We start from the raw sequence: 18,181 nt of genomic DNA on the forward strand, positions 1-18,181 counted from the left end.
TGTCCTTTCAGTCTTAGTTGTGGGGGTCGCAGCTCAGCTCCAGATCCAGTTGCTGTTGCTAGTTGCAGGGGGTGCAGCCCACCATCCCTTGCGGGACTTGAGGAGTTGAACCGGCAACCTTGTTGAGAGCCCACTGGCCCATGTGGGAATCGAACTGGCAGCCTTCGGAGTTAGGAGCACAGAGCTCCAAGCACATGAGCTGCCGGACCGGCCCCCTCATATGTAACTTTCAAGAATTTTTTGCACAACCACACTCACATAACATACATATACACACATTTTGTTATACATTTTTAATATAAATAATATAATTTTATGTAGCGTAAATCTATAAGGTATGAACAGTTAGAATGAATAAATAGTGCCCAATTATTTCCAAAAGTAGTTGTATTCGTTTAAATTATGAAAGCACCCATTATTATATCAGTTAACAAACCATACAGAAATGTTTGCCAGTATGATGGCTAAAGAATGGTATCTCGTTTGAATTTGCATTTCCCAGGTTATTAATGAGGTTGAGCATCCTTTCTTGTGTGTCTCAGCCTTTGCCATGTGTGAATAGCTTGCTCATGTCCTTTGCAGTGTTCTGTTTTCTTTTAGGTTGTTTTACTGGTTTTTAGGTGCCATTTTACTGATTTTTAGGAATGAAAAATAATAATTCTGTGTATTAATCCTTTGTGTTTTAGTGTGTTACCTATTATATGATTTTAACTATATTTTTTGTATAGAAGCTTTAAGTTTTGATGCACTCAATTTAACCAGTTTTCTTTATTGGTACATTTTACATTTTTGTCTTTTGAAGGCCTTCCCTAACTCAAGATTTTATATATGCATATAAACTATTCTCAAGTTTTTATAATTTTGTTTTTGTTCAATTTATTTGGATTTTGCTTTGTTTTTTTTTTTTTTTTGCAAACAGAGTAGGGTAGACATTAATTTGTCTTTCTCCAAACGGATAGCCATCTGTATTAGTCAGGGTGAGTATAAGATAGCTGCACTTAAAAAGACACTCTACATCCCAATGGCATAACACAGTGAAGCATTAAGAAAATTGTTTTTCAGTTCACATCTAACTTTTCTTCTGTCTCTTTTATATCCTTTTCCAGGTTAAAACGTCTTCCACTGAGGAGGCAGTAATTGAATTCTGCCCTGGCCTGTCCCAATACCACATCTCTACGATGGAAGCCCGTCGATTACTCAGTTTAATACAGTGTACAGATCGTATTTATATGTAAATTCATGCTGTATAATAATTTTTAAATCCTAGACATTTCAAAGGCTGCCTTGGAAGGCTGACAAGTTGGTTTCTATTTTTAACTTCAGTTAGTATCAAGGAAAACATTCAGACTGTACAGTTCAATTAAAATGAAATTTTTCTATTTTCTGCTTGATTTTATATTTCCTGAAACTTTAAAAAAGACATGAAACGTAATGAGTTTTCCCTGGTTTTGTTATGAAGAAAGCCCAGTTCACAGAAGGACAGTTGGATTTATTTCAGCACATGTAGGAGTGGGAGGTGGTCCCTTGCGTTCTGGCTCCTGCAGTTTCTGTGGGAGTGTGGCTCCTCCCTCTGGTGGTTGATGGTGGTGCCCAGGAGTCCAGTGTGGCACAGTGCCAGGGTCCTGGCAGGTGGCCCTAGCCTCTCTAAGTAGATGTCACCAAAGTGTCTGAGGCTGCCCTCACGTGCACTGATGAGACCTTTGAGAAAAGAACAGGTTTTTTACATTATCAAAGTAACATTATAGAAAGTCAGAACAATTTTAAAAGGACAAAGAAAGAAGAAAAGTACTTCTACCTACTCAGAGATGACAACCCGTAATATTTTTGAATATCCATCCAGTCTTTTTCTAGCAGTGGGACTGCCACCTGACTAAAAGTGACTTTTTGTGCTGTTATTGTCATTAGCATTGTGATAGGTATTTCATTCCTGCTATCATATATTGTGCCTTCCTGGCCCTACTAGCTGCATCTTAATTCATCCAGGGCCCATTCTCTAAGTGACTGACTATTTGTCTGTTGTTGACCTGAAGTGGGTTGGCCAGGAAGCCCTACACAGGCAAGGGGACACACGGAAATCTTCTTGGGAAAGGGAGCCAGGAAGACACAACGAAGGGAGGTCGCTAGGATGAGGGCGCTGGTTTCACACGCTTTCACGCAGGTTGTTCCTTTTGTGCTTAGAACTCGAAGCCACTTTTCTGGTTGTAACCTGCCCTCTGCGATGAGAGGAGGCAGCGAGATCCCCGGGCACGGGGAGGGCAGGTCGGTCCCGAGGGCTGGGTGTGGGGGCGTGGGCGCGTGGCGCCGCCGTTTGCGGTCAGGCCCCGGTGCAGGCCACTGGCAGGCGGCGCTCTGAGATGGCCTCTCAGGCACCAGGCGCCCCCACGTCCCCTAAAGCCCAAGACAAGGACAAGAAGACAGAGCCCCAGGGACTTAACATGCAGCACCCCTTGTACTGGGCCGCGGATGGAGCGCCTGAGCCCCAACGGGTGCCCTGGCCAGCCTTGATCAAGGCCTATGGCCACTTACACTGGCGGCTCATGGAGGGGCGGCGGGCCCGGATTCTGCCCCACCTAAATCCCCTGCACGTGGACGACGACTTAACACTGACCGAGAAGCTCATGACTGAAAAGGAGTTCCAGGGCAACCAGGAGGCCGTGTCCAAGGTCAGAATCGCCTTCTGGGGGATGGGGCGGTGGCCTGTTCGCCACACGTGGGGAGGACTCAAGCTGCCAGAGGACCCACGAGAGACCCACCTGGCTTTGCTAAGACCCCCAGTGAAACTCTGGGCCCAGTCACCTGCCTGAGGCACACCTCCTAGCCTAAAGCTTCGAAGTGGCTGCCTAGGAGGACATGCCACTGTCCTGGGCTTCCCGCTGTCATTTCTGGGGAAATGGCTGTCCCGGGGTGGTGGAGGTGGGGAGGAGGACTGTACCAAAGCCACTACCTGGCTCCAACCCAGACCCTGCGGTCTCCGGCTGAACCTCCCAAATGTCCCCGTGGTGACACTCCCAAGTGCATGCCCCAGGTTCAGTGAAGGAGTCCTCTCTACCCATTAAACAGACCACCAGAAGCAACCGAAAACTTAGAATAATAAAAAAAATAAAAACCTAACGATACTACTTTGAGAGATACCGCATTGCTGAAACAAAGGCTGGCAGCTGGAAAGAGGAAATAATCTGTGCACGGAGAGATTTCATGGGAATGAGAAAGGATGTGCAAACCCAAACCCTCTACAAAGGCTTTAACATCGGAGTGGAGAAGTGAAACAGAATATCAGACAACAAGCTCACGGGATTCTCTGAGAACTCAGAGAAAAAAATATAAAGAAACAATAATTATGAGAGAAAAGGTAAGGGGCATGTAGGAGAGATCCAGATGAGCCAATACGCATATAAGAAGTGTGGAGAGGAGGAGAAAAGAAATACAGCAGGAAACAACGAAGAAAATCGCCCTGGGCTGAGGAAAGACTGGAGTGAGTGCTCACGTGGAAAGAGATGTGAAGTTCATTGCAAGATTGCAGGGAAATAAGACCTGCACTGTGAATGCCTGCATTCATTGCGAGGATAGGAGCAAAGCTGTCCCACACACAAGTGGAAAAGCCTGGGATCCGCTTGAGATCTAGGCTCCTCCAGCCATCAGAAGACCTCGGAGCAAGGCCCACAACTGGGATCGTCGATCGACTGACTGTCCTGTCCTCGTCCCTGTCACCCCTCAACTGGGGTCTCCATAAGGAAGTCTGAAGGAAAAGCAGAGTGTGCACCAGGGCTTTGCTGTGCTTTCAGTTGTTCTACTTATTCTGATTTTCAGGTAAAATGGAAGGAGAGCACAGATATTGTGTTTTAGTTTATATTCTGTATAGAACATCCCCAAGATTCAATAGATACCTAGCATCTCTGTCCCTCAACTGCCCTATTTTCCTCTACAGAGGCAACAAATGTTTCTTGTTTCTTCTGTAGCCTTCCAGAGATATTTTATGCATTTACCAGCACATACTCGAACATGTTTGTCCCCCCTTTTTTACATAGAGGCATAGACTCCTTCTGCACCTGGTTTTCATTTTTTTTTTCCACTTAATATATTTTACAGATCTTCCCATATCAATGAAGTACTCGCTTCCTTGTTCTTTTTTATGGATAGTATCCCATTGGCTAGCTGTCCCCTGATGAAGTTAACCAGTCACCTGTGGATACACATTCAGGTGCCTTATGATTTTTTTGTCCTGAGGGTTTTATGATGCATTAAATTGATAGAAGTTGAGAAATTCTATAAGGCTCTTAGAGGGAAGGTTGTGATCTAAGAATTCTCTACCTCGCCAAACTGATTATGTCTGATAAAGGCAACAGAAAGACATTTTCTTCAGAGTTGCAAAGACTCAGAAAGGATGCTTCTCTCCGAGGAACAAGGGAGCACTCTGGCGAACAACAAAAAATCAGAATTTAGGAACTCAAGTAAGAAAGGACGATTTAGAATAAACGGGAGCAGGGACTGACGATATACTTTGGAGGTGTGTCTATCGTGAGGTTAATGTGATTGTGTCGCTCAATGAAAACGGCCCATGTCACAATTTTAAAAAATACTTGGCTCAAAACCTTTCCCTGGCTTTCTGCAACATTCAAGAGGAAGACCGCGGCCTTCCAGGCCATTTCGAATCTGGCTCATCTCCCTGTTCTTTTTCTCTCCGACTTGATTTTCAGGCAGGCCCTCTGGTATCTTCGTTGTCACCTCCCATCACGGTCTGCGCTGCTCCGCACCCCCAGCCCCCGCGCCCCCTTCGCCCGGGGAGGCGCTCCGTGCCCGCCAGTCTAAAGCAGCCCTCTCACGTGCCTCTTTTTCACAGCTCTTGCCGTGACCTGGCACCCTGTCCTGGCCATTTGGTGGCTGCCTCCCTCTCCCACGCCGGCCCCGCAGAGCAGGAGCCTGTTCAGCCCCTGGTGGCACCAACACGCCCACCCGCGCACCCCTCCCGGATGGGGTCTTTTCTCCTCGGTTCCGGGGCACCTAGATCAAGGCCCGACCAGGGGAGGCGCTCGAGACATATTAATACTTGCCGAACGAATGAAGGAACGCTACGTTTATAAAAGAACTACCGTAAATTGTTCTGTTTTTACAAAAATTGGACAGTCATTTTCGTTAGCGCCTCCGAAAATAAGTCCATGTGCTTGGAACTTCTCTCCGCAGCTCCTCTGGGTCCCTTTCTCTAGTGGACCCCAAAAGTACTAGGCACAGAAAAAAATCTGAAAGGAGGTCCCCAGAAAGGTCCGGATGGGGTTAGAAGGATTTCCCCCTGTTACGGCTTTGCTTTCCCAGAATAAAGTGCTATTTTTGTAAGGAGAGGAGTCGCGAAGACCCGAGAGTTTTGCCAAGAGGCGGATGAAGTGGCGTGTGTGAGACTGGGAACGGTGCTCCGTGGGCTGCTCCCCAGACAACACCCCCCCACGTCCCCAAGGGCGCCGCCCCGCCACACCGCAGCAGAGCTCCAAACCCCTCCTTTCTGTGTCCCACATTTCCTCACTTCCCTTCATTCCCCAGGCACCCCCACCCCACCATTGATGCCATGCGGGAGGCGGATTAGTGGAACATTTTAGGCTTGCTCTTTCTATCCCTTTTTAAAAACACTGCTTTGTTGAGATAATTCACACATCACACAATTCACCAATGTAAAGTGTACAGTTCAATGGTTTTTAGTGTATTCACAGAGTTATACAACCAGGGCCATAATCATTTTAGGACATTTCATCATCCCAGAAGAAACCCCATACCCATTAGCGATCATTCTCCATTTCCCCTCAAGCCATCCGCCCAATTCTAGGCAACTATTAATTTATTTTCTGTGTATAGAATTGTCTATTCTGGACCTTTCATAGAAATAGAATCAAACAATATTTAGTCTTGTGACTGGCTCCTTTTCCTCACTATAATATTTTCGAGGTTCATCCATGTTGTATGTACTTCATTCCTTTAAAAAGTATACATATGTATTTTTTTAAAACAGATTTTATTTTTTAGAACAGTTTTCGATAGATCCATAGCAAAATTGAGAGGAAGATGCAGAGATCTCTCATATATCCTCTGCCCTCACACATGCATGGCTTTACCTTTATCAATATGCCCCACTGAATGAAATATTTGGAACAATGGATGAGCCTACAATGACACCCAAAGTCCATAGCTTACATCACAGTTCACTCTTGATGGTGTACATTCTATCGGTTTGGACAAAGGTATAATGACATGTATCATGGTATCATAAAGAATCATTGCACCGCACTAAAATTTCCCTGTGTTCCACCTGTTCATCCCTTCAAACCCTCCCAACATCTAGCAACCACTGATCTTTTTCTTGTCTCCATAGTTTTTCCTTTTCCAGCGTGTCATATATTAGGATACATACAGTATGTGGCCTTTTCAGACTGGCTTCTTTCGCTTAGTCAGAGTAGCTGTACTATTTTGCGTTCCCACCAGCAATGAATGAGAGTTCCTATTACTCCACATCCTTGCCAACATTTGGTGTTGTCAGTGTTCTGGATTTTGGCCAATCAAGTATTTTTATTGTACTTTGAATTTGCAAATCCCTAATGACACATGATGTGAAACATCTTTTCACATGCTCATTTGCTATCTGTATATCTTTTTTTGTGAAGTGTCTATTAAGGTTGTTGGCCCATTTTTTAAACATGTTTATTTTTTTATTGTTAAGCTTTGAGAGTTCTGTGTATACAGTTGTCTCTTGGTATCCTCGAGGGGATTGGTTCCAAGACCCCCCTCCCCAATACCAAAATCCATGGATGCTGAAGTTCCTATGTAAAATGGCATAGGATTTGCATATAATCTAGGCACATCCTCTCATAAACTTTAAATCATCTCTACATTACTTAGAATACCTAACTACATAGTACACATCAGCAACAACATAACCTTTCTTTTTTTGATCTGTGATTGAATCAATAGATGGGAACCCCGAAGATGAGAAGGGCCAACTCTATTTTGGATAACAATTCTTTTTTTTTCCCCCCTTCTTCCACCTTCCCCCTGCGACCTCTGAGTTAGGATCACTGTGCTCCAACCACCTGAGCCACTGGGCTGGCCCCGAAATTGGGAATTTTGAGTGGTCCACATTTGTTCTTTTTCAAGATTGTTTTGGCTATTGTACTTCTTTTGAGTTTTCATATAAATTTTAGGATCAGCTTGTCAATTTCAGAAAGCAGTCAGCTGGGATTTTGATGGGATAGTATTGAATCAGCTGATCAGTTGAGAGAGTATTTATCTTAACAATGATAAGACTGCTAATCTATGAACATAGATGTTTTGCCATTTACTTAGGTATTTTTAAATTTCTTTCAACAATGGTTTGTAATTTTCAGAGTATAAATTTTACACTTTTTTTGGTTAAATTTGTTTCTGTTTCGATGCTTTTGTAAATGGAATGTTTTTCTTATTTTTTCTAGATTGTTCATTGCAAATGTAGAGAAATACAATTGATTTTTAAAACACTGATCTTGTATTCTGCAACCTGCGACTCTTTCAGTCTATCTTTTTTTCAGGTCCCATTTCAAATTCTGGCCGGACACCAGCACATTGTGAGTTCCTGTCACTTCTGTGTAGATGACACAAAGCTCCTCAGTGGCTCCTATGACTGTACCGTGAAGCTGTGGGTAGGTGGCCCTGTGTAGGTGGAACTGAAACATCCTGTAAACTTATGTCACCTCTTGTGGAGAGTGCCTCCATACTGAGTTTCCAGGCACTCAAGGATCACAAAGATTTGGAAAGGCCTTTCTGAGCAAAGTGTAGGGAGGAAAAGCCACATGAGGGTTTACACTAGTGTCAAATCACCAGAGAGAGATGAAGTCAGTGTAGCTGCTGTTAGCCTGTTGATTTGGAAACAGTGGGAGCAGGGGATGGAGACCACTGGATTGGAAGCTCCTCATCTTTTGTTGGAGGGTCGAGAGTCCCAGCTGTGACTAGGGCCTAGCTGAGGTGTCTGAGCTGTGTAATCTCTTTGGATATCCTTCTCATTTAGAAAAATGAGTTCTATCCGCAAGGATGGTATGGCCAAGCCTGGTGATCACAGAGGACAGAAAAGTGGCCAGGCTTGGGATCTGTCCATGAAGGGTGTTTAGGAGAGGCAGACTGAGCATGGATCAGCGCCCCAGGGTGCAGGAAGTAGGGGCACAAGGAATGGGGGTGTGATGGTCAGCAAAGGATGCAGAGAGGCGGTCACTGAGAACTCTTTTGAAGCCTTCTGGGCATAGTCAGCAGACCCTGGCAGACCTGTTTGGGCGGCATTGCTCACCAGTCAGGAGTAGGTAAGGAAGGAGCAGGCATGGGGGTGGCAATCAGGGGCCAGGCCACGGATGAACTGGGGCCGGGCTCATGGGGGAGGAGAGTCAGTTCTGAGTTTTGTCATCTCCTCTGGCTTCAGAGTCAGGAGGGGGACAGGATGGAATGAGTCAAGGCTGGTTTCTGGGTTCCAATTCAGGTAACCGGATGGAGGATACTCCTTCACCCTCCTGATGACTTTGGAGGAGCTTCTTCTGCATCATGAGTGGGTACCAAAGCCAGGCAGACTAGGCAGGAGGGTTTGCGGACTGTCCAAGTGGTTCAGGCCCCCACATTTGGGACCCACTAGCTGTGCGACTCTGGGCGGCTACATGACCTGCTGGGTGGGGAAGTCCTTGCCCCTTTTGAACTGATTGACAGTCGTAGGACCATGCAGTTCTCATAAATCGTTGTAGAGAAGCTCAGGGCTGATGTTGAACTCAGGTCACAACCTCCGTCCATGCCTCCGTGACCTCTCGCTCACTCTCAGCTCTCTCCTGTTGATTTAAGGATGCTGCGGATGGATCTATCATTCGGGATTTTGAGCCCCGGCCCAAAGCTCCTGTTGTAGAGTGCAGTGTCACGGCTGACAGCAGAAGGTGACCTGTTCTTCATTTTACGTTGGTCAGGAGAAGTGAGAGTGAAGAGGCTGGCTAGGGTATAGCACGCTGGCGGGCGACAGTGTAGTAAAAACAATATGGGCGTTTATCTTTCATGGAAATGTATCTTATACAGAGGAGAAAGATTGCCATGGAAACATGCCATATAACAAGACAAAGGTACATTTTTATTATTTTACTAGATGTACAAAGGAAACATTTCAGGATGAAATGAGCTATTATAATGGTTTCTTGCAAAAAGATAGACTCATGAGAAGTGATGGCTCCTTGTGAGCTGTAGATAGATAGCTCCTTAGAAGAAGATGGTCAGGTATAGAGCAGAAGAGATGATACCTTTAAAGGCCGTAAACATGAAAGAACGTGTTTGGATGGCCGAGGGAGTGGGGAAGAGCATGGTGCTGTAGTGCTTTTGTGTTAGAGTCTCTCTGTTTCCAGTGAGAACCCACCGCCTTCCAGGGAGGCTGTCACAGGAAACAGGAGCCACACAATTCTCAACCCTCACTGTGCCGCTTGCAGACTCAGCCACCATCTTCTTGCTAGCCCCCATTTGCTGCTAGCCTAGCTACGGCAGTTATATTATTGCCCAATGGCTCACTGGTTACAGCTGACGGCCAACTAGCTACAGCTGATGGCCATTTGATTGTAGTCGATGGCCATTTACTACCTGAGCCAGCACCTTTCTATGTGAGGCCGAGAGCCTGGAAACTGCTTTTTGGGGCTCTGTCCCCACAGAGGCTCATGAAGCATCTTTAGAGAGATTCCAGTATTATTTGCAATCTCGGTCTTAAATTATCAAAATTTTCTATGGGGAAATCATATGCATAACTGTCTCTGTCATAAAGACCCTATGCTTGTCGTTTTATTTCCAGAATTACGGCAGCAGCCTACGACAAAACACTGAGGACTTGGGACCTTGAAACAGGCAAGCTGCTGGTAAGTATGTCTTGACTGGGCTTTAGGGAGCCTTGGGCTGGGTGTGGGGTGGGAAAAGAAGCCAATTTTCCAGGAAACAATTTTCTCGGGGACCCAAGATGATGGAGGGTGGGCATCGGGGTAGGAACGCTTTCCAGAGCAAGCAGAAGGAGGGCTTCTACTTGATGGATGGGAGGGATGGATACACGGAAACAAGTGGGACGGGACCAGAGGGCTGGGGCAGGGACATGGCATTTCAGGCTGAGAGAAAGAGCTGGTCCCTTGTGGGGTGTTTGGATTTGATGAGGCAGGAAGTAGCGCTGAGATCATGGGACAAAGGCCGTCTAGCCAAATCATGAGGGTTCTGGCCCGTCCCAATCCGTTCTCCATCTTAGAGGGGCCATCACCCATCCATCCAAACTGCCCCGAGACCCCCTCTGCCTCCTGCCTCCAGCCCAGGCAGCCCCCGCCCCACTCAGGTGCCTCTTCACGATCTCTCGTCCCTTCCCTGTGGCCCTTCCCCCAGCGACTCGTCATCCCCAGTCTTCTCCCTTCCCCCTCTTTCCTCTCCTTAAATAAACAATCTTTCTCTTAGTGCAAAGATCAATTTATATTCATTGTAAAATATTTCTAGAAAGACAAGATAAGCCAAGATTTAAAAAAACAAAAACGTTAAGACAACCCTCAGAGATTATAGTTAACATCTTGCTGTCTCTTTTCCTGTTTACATACATTACATATGAACACAGGCAAGTCTGTTCTGTTAACAACATAGTATCCTTTATACACACTTCCCAGATCCTGACTTTTCTCTCACTTAACAACAAATGGTGAGTAAGTACACATGAACTTCATCTTTTTTAATGGCCACGGATTCCCAGGGATGGGTAGGTCATGCCGTATTTCACCGTCCCCTGTTATAGGACATTAAGGCTGTTTTCACTTTTCTCTACCATAAACAATGATACAATGAGGAAAGTTTGCATATAATTTTTTATACACATGCTCCAATATTTTTGGCTATGTAGCTGGATTTTATTGCTAATTTGGTATAGACACATGGTGCTTTTAACATTAACCTCCCATAATCGGTGCCAACTCATACCCTAGGCCCTGGAGGAGAGCCCACTGTCTCCCACCCTCACATGCCAGCTATCAAGGTGAAAAATGACACTAGCATTGATTATGCCTGACTTGGAGCATTTTTTTCAAATGGTTATTTCATCTCTTGTAAATTTCCTGCTCTTGTCGCTAGCCAGCTTTTCTATTTGGGATCTTTCTTTCTCTTCTTTAAACTTGTTTTAGTACTTTGATTTATTTTTGTTGCTCAAGCCATCCATGCCACTTGCCAACTATAGGGCTGAATTAATTATCCACTACTGCTTGACAAATGACTCCAAATCTTAGCAGCTTCAAACAATATACATTTATTATCTCACACAGTTTCTGACAGTCAGAAACCTAGGAGCAGCTTAGCTGGGTGGTTCTGTCTCGGGTCCCTTGGGAGGTCATAGTTAAGATGTTACCTGGCCGTACAATCATCTGAAGGCTCAACTAGGGCTGAAGGATCCCCTTCCAAGATGGCGTACTCACCTGGCTGTTGGCAGGAGGCCTCAGTTCGTCTCCACATGAGTCTTTCTCTTGAAAGGGCTGCTTGAGTGTCCTCAGCACATGGCAGTTCACCACCTCCCACCCACCCCTCTCCTGCAAGTAATCCAAGAGAGAGCAAGGAGGAAGCCATGGTTTCTTCTGTGACCTAGTCACACACTGTCACTTCTGCCATGTTCTATTCCCTAGAAGCGAGTCACTACGTCGAACCCACATGCAACAGGCAGGGAATTCGGCTTCACCTTCTGGAAGGAGGACAGTCAGAGAATGGGTGGGCATATTTTAAAACTGTCACAATGGCAATATCATGATTTATAACACAGAGAATGTTGAGTAGCTCATTGTCCCCTTCTTGTGGTTTGGTGCCAGGTGTCCTTAGGAGACTGTGAGCTGCCTGAGGGCCTGGGGCTGTAGTATCTCGTCTACAGTGCCAGGCAATCACCACTCATTTACCAAAATGAACAGCTGGCCATTACTAGAACCTTGCTGTCAATTCCGCTGGGTGCTCTCCCTCTTCTCATTCATCTGTCCCGGACACAGACTAATTAAGTACATTTATTAAATAAGTTAATTAAAACCAAACAAATTTGAAAATTCAGTTTCTTTTTGCACTAGCCCATTATAAGTGCTCAATGGCCACATGTGGCCAGTGGCTAGCATATTGGACCGTGCATAGATGGAACATTTTCATTATCACAGAAAGTTCTACTGGACAGCTGGGCTAGAGAGAACACAACCTTTTGATTGTTGCCCTATTTCAGTGGAAAATCAGTAATGAAAACTTCATAGTCTCCTGTCAGTTTTCTCCTGATGGTAAATACGTGGTCTCTGGCTTGGATGTGGATTGCGGAATCTGTATAACAGATGCAGGAAGCGCCAGGACTGTGTCTCACATCAAAGGTGAGTTTGCATGGGTTCCCTGCTCTGTTCTGTCTGCCATGGTAACAGCCGCTCGTCATTGGACTGATTGTGATGTTTGATTGCTTTATTTGCTGAAACTATAATGGTCTGAGCTACATAATTAAAGATGGGACGCTGATTGATAAAACCACAGGCAGTTAAAACTAAGACTGGTCCTTCATCAGTTAAACTTTTCTGTTCAGTCTTGTGCTTGTAATAAATGAAACAATGTTCTGCTCACATAGACATTTAAAGCCCAATCTTATACTGAGCGGAGGCTCAGCCTGCTTGATGTGTTTTTGTTTTTTAAAGATTTTATTGGGGAAGGGGAACAGGACTCTATTGGGGAACAGTGTGTACTTCCAGGACTTTTTTTCCAAGTCAAGTTGTCCTTTCAGTCTTAGTTGTGGAGGGCGCAGCTCAGCTCCAGGTCCAGTTGCCGTTGCTAGTTGCAGGGGGCACAGCCCACCATCCCTTGCAGGAGTCGAACCGGCAACCTTGTGGTTGAGAGCATGCGCTCCAACCAACTGAGCCATCCGGGAGCTCAGCGGCAGCTCAGCTCAAGGTGCAGTGTTCAATCTTAGTTGCAGGGGACAGAGCCCACCACCCCTTGCGGGACTCGAGGAATTGAACTGGCAACCTTGTGGTTGAGAGCCCACTGGCCCATGTGGGAATCGAACCGGCAGCCTTCGGAGTTAGGAGCATGGAGCTCTAACTGCCTGAGCCACCAGGCTGGCCCCTTGACGTTTTTATTTGTATTTTTTAAAATATAAAATTAATAATTATTGTATGTCAATTTCCTGATCGTGATACTCTATGTCATGCAAGATGCTACCATTGGGGAAAACGGGGCATATAGGGTCTCTCTGTGTCATTCTTACAACCGCACGTCAGTTGACAGTTATCTCAAAATAAAAAGTTAAAATAAATACATAATGTTTGTAAAACATTTTCCTAAGTATGTAAAGCCAAAAGTGAAAGGCAGCTCTACCTGTCTTGTCTCTTCCCCAGAAGTGCCTGTTACTAACAATATGTTGCTGGGTAGCCTTTCTGAACTCTGTGTGTGTGTGTGTGTGTGTGTGTGTGTGTGTGTGTGCGCGCACGCGCAAATACACACACAATGCTACTTCCCATATGTGTTTAGGTTTATTTTTATCAACGTGGAACCATGATATGTGCTGTGCTACTTCCCATATGTGTTTAGGTTTATTTTTATCAACATGAAACCATGATTATGTGCTGTGCCTCACAGCTTGCATGTTTCCCTTACTGGGTCACCTCCTGCTCTATGTCCTCACTCTCCAGGTTCTAGCTGCTCACCATGCTTTTCTATGTCCCGTCCCACCTCCAGGCCATTGTACATGCTTTCCTTCTGCCTGGAGCATTCTTCCTGTTCTGCTTCCGTTGCTCACTTTTCCGGCCCTTCCTCAACCTCTCAGGGCTGTGCCAGGCTTCTCCTGGCCAGCCTTGACATGACTTGCCCTCCTCTCACGGCCCCTGGCATGCTGTGGGTCGTTGCCTACTCAGCGGGGACAGGGACTGGTTTGACGGTGCTCCTTGTTCACAGCCTGGCACAGGGTAGGCACTGAGGAATGTTGGTGTGAGTGAATAGTCCCTAGTGAAAACCAGAATTGTGTTTCCGGAATATGGTCGCTGTCGGGGTGAGTCATGTGAAGCGTGTGGTCACGTGAAGCTTGTGACTTGGAATGTGGAATGTGTGTAACGAGTCACTTTCTCTGTGCCTCAGGTCATCACAAAAGCTCAGTCACCGCCTGCTGCTTTGACTCTGACAGCCAGAAGGTGGCTTCCGTCTCGTTGGACAGGAGCATCAAGATCTGGGATGTTACATCCCAGACCACACTGCTCACCATTGCCAAGTGAGGAGGGCTCCTGGGAGGCCGGAGCATCCTACAGCAGGGGGGTGGGCGGGGGCCCCATCCATGCCCTCCTGGATTCCGCCTGCATACCTTCAGCTTTCAAGCCAGCATTCACAGGGGGCATCTCCAACTTGGTCATGGGTGCTAAGAAGAGGCTGGATAGGGAGAAAGGAAAGGAGGAGGGCAGGCAGCTGTGGCCTGTGGGCTGGGCTGGGCCTCAGATGCATTTGCTTCAATGTGAGCCAACACTGGAAAATATTGTGCAGAGGCCCCCTGCCAAAATGCGACTTTCTAGTGTCTCCTGCAAAATGGGAAGATCTGATCATCCAGAGCCTGCAAGGGTCACCTTGTAGGTGGCCACCACCAGAGGGTGGCCAGTACTGTCCAGCGGGCCCTGGAGTCAGGATCCCAGAATGTATAAATGCTCTGTCACCCTGCCCGCTCCGTTCAATTATGAGCCCTGCGGGCCTGGGCCAGGCTTCCCATGGGGGTCTGGCCAGACATTAAAGGTGTGCAGGTTCCTATCCTGTGTGACTTCGGAGCTCAGTTTCCTCGTCTGCAAACTGGGCAGAGGTGAGGCCTAAGATACAACACATGAAGGCCCATAGCACAGGCCCACGGTGGGTGCCCAGCATATGCTCTGTTACTGAGAGTGACTCCCAGGGAAAGCTGGTTTGGGAGGGGCAGTGGGTGCCCCCTCTGCCCCAGGGAGGCCTGCACTGCTCCTTAGAGAAGCTCTGTGGTGGAAGTGACAGGGGTGAGAGCAGCAGACGTACCCACAGCTCCAACTGTGAGCAAGTGTGGTGATCCTCTCCAGTCTGCATTCTGTTGCCCCAATGGGAATGGAAACAAAAATAAGAGAAATGTTTATTGGTATTTTTGATTGACCTGAATTTAAGATTTTTCCGGAAATGTAGCTTTCAGCAAGAAAATACCGAGGCAAGAATTTTCAGTGCTATAGGACAGCGCTGGTTTCATGCTTTACACCCTCTCAGGTCACACTGGGGCCCACACTCAGAGGGGCCCCACACTTGATTTAATGCTCTGAGGTCAATGTCCTGAAAATCTTAGTTTTTAAATATGGACCTTGCATGTTTTTATTTCAAAAATATGTAATTTACTTTTTAACAATATAAAGCATACAACACATGCTTTGTACTTAAAAAAGTACAAAAGGATATATAGTGAAAAATCTCTCTCTTGTAACCACGCAGTTTTCCCAGAAGCCATCACTTTTTTCCCTTTCTTTCTTTCTTCTTTCCTGCCTTCTTTCCTTTCTTCCTTTCTTCTTTAACAGTTTTATTGAGGTGTAATTCACACACCATACAATTCACCCATTTGTAGTGTACACTTCAGAGGTTTGTGGGATATTAAATTATTATTTTTTAAATTGCCATTTTAACCATTTGTAAGTTAATTCACTGATAATAATTACATTTGTAATATTGTACAACCAAAACCACTATCTATTTAAAAAACCCATTCATCGTCCCAAACAGGGACTCAGTACCCATTGAACAACCATTCCCCATTCCCCTAACCCTAACCCTAACCCTAATTTCTATTCTACTTTCTGCCTCTATGAATTTGCTCATACTAGATATTTCTTTCTTTTTTTTTTTAATTAAAGTTTATTGGGGTGACGATTGTTAGTAAAGTTACGTAGATTTCAGATGTACAATTCTGTAATATATCATCTATATACCATGTTTCCCTGAAAATAAAACCTAACCAGAAAATAAGCCCTAGCATGATTTTTCAGGATGCTTGTAATCTAAAATAAGCCGTATCGTATTTCCCCCAAAATAAGACTGGGTCTTATGTTAGTTTTTGCTCCAAAAGATGCATTAGGCCTCATTTTATATTACGAGCATCCTGAGAAATCATGCCAGTGCTTATTTTCCGTTTAGGTCTTATCACATTGTGTGTTCACACATTGTGTTCTTATCACGTTGTGTGGGATCACATTGTGTGTTCTTCACCCAGAATCAGTTCTCTTCCCATCACCATATATTTGATCCCCTTTACCCTCATCTACCATCCCTCTTCCCCCTTACCCTCTGGTAACCACTAAACTATTGTCTGTGTCTATGAGTTTTTGTTTCTTCATTTGTTTGTCTTGTTCTTTTGTTGTTCTCAGTTTTATATACCACATATCAGTGAAATCATACGGTTCTCTACTTTTTCTGTTTGAGTTATTTCACTTTGCATAATAATCTCAAGATCCATCCATGTTGTTGCAAATGGCACTATTTTATCTTCTCTTATGGCAGAATTGTATTCCATTGTGTATATATGCCACAACTTCTTTATCCATTCATCTATTGAAAGACACTCTGGTTGTTTCCATGTCTTGGCCACCATACATAAAGCTGCAATGAACATTGGAGCACATATGTCTATATGGATAAGTGTTTACAGATTTTTGGGGTATGTACCCAGGAGAGGGATTGCTGGGTCATATGGTAATTCTATTCTTAATTTTTTGAGGAACCTCCACACTGCCTTCCATAACGGCTGCACCAGTCTGCATTCCCACCAACAGTGTGAGGATTCCTTTTTCTCCACAGCCTCTCCAACACTTGTTACAATTTGTCTTTTTGATGATAGCCATTCTAACTGGTCTGAGGTGATATCTCATTGTGATTTTTATTTGCATTTCTCTGATGATTAGTGATGCTGATCATTTTTTCATATCATACTAGATATTTCATATAAATGGAATCATGCATTATTTGTCCTTTTGCATCTGGCTTATTTCATCTAGCATAATTTTTTAAGGGTTACCCCTGTTATAGGAATGAACAAAATTCCATTGTACGTATGTATCACATTTTGTTTATCCATCTGTTGATGGACACTTTAAAAAAAACTTTTAGCTATTGTAAATAATATTGCAATTTGCAATTGGCATACAAGTATCTGTTCAAATCCCTGCTTTCAATTCTTTTGGCTATATACCTAGGAGTGGAATTTGTGGATCAAATGGTAATACTATGTATAGTTTTTTTGAGGAAATGGGACCTTGCATTTTAATTTTGCACTGGGCCCTGCAAGTTATATGCCTGGTCTTGCTAGAGGATTTTGAAAATTCATTATTTCAACTGACATTGAAGCTTGCGAGAAGTAAACGTAAGTACTTTGTTATAATTTTGTTTTGCTTCACTGTCCAACAGAATTTATAAAACTCAAGAGGAGAAGGAAAGTATTACATTTACCCATACTTTTGCTTACCATGTTCTGTCTTCCCTTCTGAAGCTCCAAGTTTCATTTTTTTTATTGTTTTCGTTCTGTTTAGAAAAACTTCCTTTAGTCATTCTTTTAGGGTAAATCTGAGGGCAATAAATTCTCTTAATTTTTCTTCATCTGAAAATGTCTTGATTTTCTCTTCATTCCTGAAGGATTTTTTTTTTTTTTTAAATTTGGGGGATACAGCGAAAGCAGATTTTTTTTTTTAAAGATTTTATTGGGGAAGGGGAACAGGACTTTATTGGGGAACAGTGTGTATTTCCAGGACTTTTTTCCAAGTCAAGTTGTTGTCCTTTCATTCTTAGTTGTGGAGGATGCCATTCAGCTTCAAGTTGTTGTTCTTTCAGTCTTAGTTGTGGAGGGCGCAGCTCAGCTCCAGGTCCCGTTTCTAGTTGCAGGGGGCACAGCCCACCATCCATTGTGGGAGTCGAACCGGCAACCTTATGGTTGAGAGGATGCACTTCAACCAACTGAGCCATCCAGGAGCTCAGTGGCAGCTCAGCTCAAGGTGCTGTGTTCAATCTTAGTTACAGGAGGCGCTGCCCACCATGCCTTGCAGGACTCGAGGAATTGAACTGGCAACCTTGTGGTTGAGAGCCCACTGGGCCATGTGGGAATCGAACCGGCAGCCTTCGGAGTTAGGATCATGGAGCTCTAACCGCCTGAGCCGCCTGGCCGGCCCCCTGAAGGATATTTTTG

General features: G+C 44.9%; 2 protein-coding genes across 2 annotated transcripts in view; both read left to right on the forward strand.

Annotated features, from left to right (window-relative positions):
- GPATCH1 (G-patch domain containing 1) overlaps positions 1–1,344 on the forward strand; it is a 40,276-nt gene extending 38,932 nt beyond the window's left edge. Inside the window, 1 exon segment of the mRNA XM_033129230.1 lies at positions 1,107–1,344. Within this exon segment, the coding sequence (XP_032985121.1) occupies positions 1,107–1,137 (31 nt within the window). The 3' untranslated portion in view covers positions 1,138–1,344.
- A 1,010-nt stretch (positions 1,345–2,354) lies between these two features.
- WDR88 (WD repeat domain 88) overlaps positions 2,355–18,181 on the forward strand; it is a 33,729-nt gene continuing 17,902 nt past the window's right edge. The window contains exons 1-6 of the mRNA XM_033129231.1: positions 2,355–2,663; positions 7,542–7,652; positions 8,827–8,915; positions 9,806–9,869; positions 12,218–12,356; positions 14,104–14,233. Of these exons, the coding sequence (XP_032985122.1) occupies positions 2,355–2,663; positions 7,542–7,652; positions 8,827–8,915; positions 9,806–9,869; positions 12,218–12,356; positions 14,104–14,233 (842 nt within the window). The remainder of the gene's footprint in view (positions 2,664–7,541; positions 7,653–8,826; positions 8,916–9,805; positions 9,870–12,217; positions 12,357–14,103; positions 14,234–18,181) is intronic.

The sequence above is a fragment of the Rhinolophus ferrumequinum genome, chromosome 15 (genome assembly GCF_004115265.2).
Source record: "Rhinolophus ferrumequinum isolate MPI-CBG mRhiFer1 chromosome 15, mRhiFer1_v1.p, whole genome shotgun sequence".
NCBI classification, from domain to species: Eukaryota; Metazoa; Chordata; class Mammalia; order Chiroptera; family Rhinolophidae; genus Rhinolophus; species Rhinolophus ferrumequinum.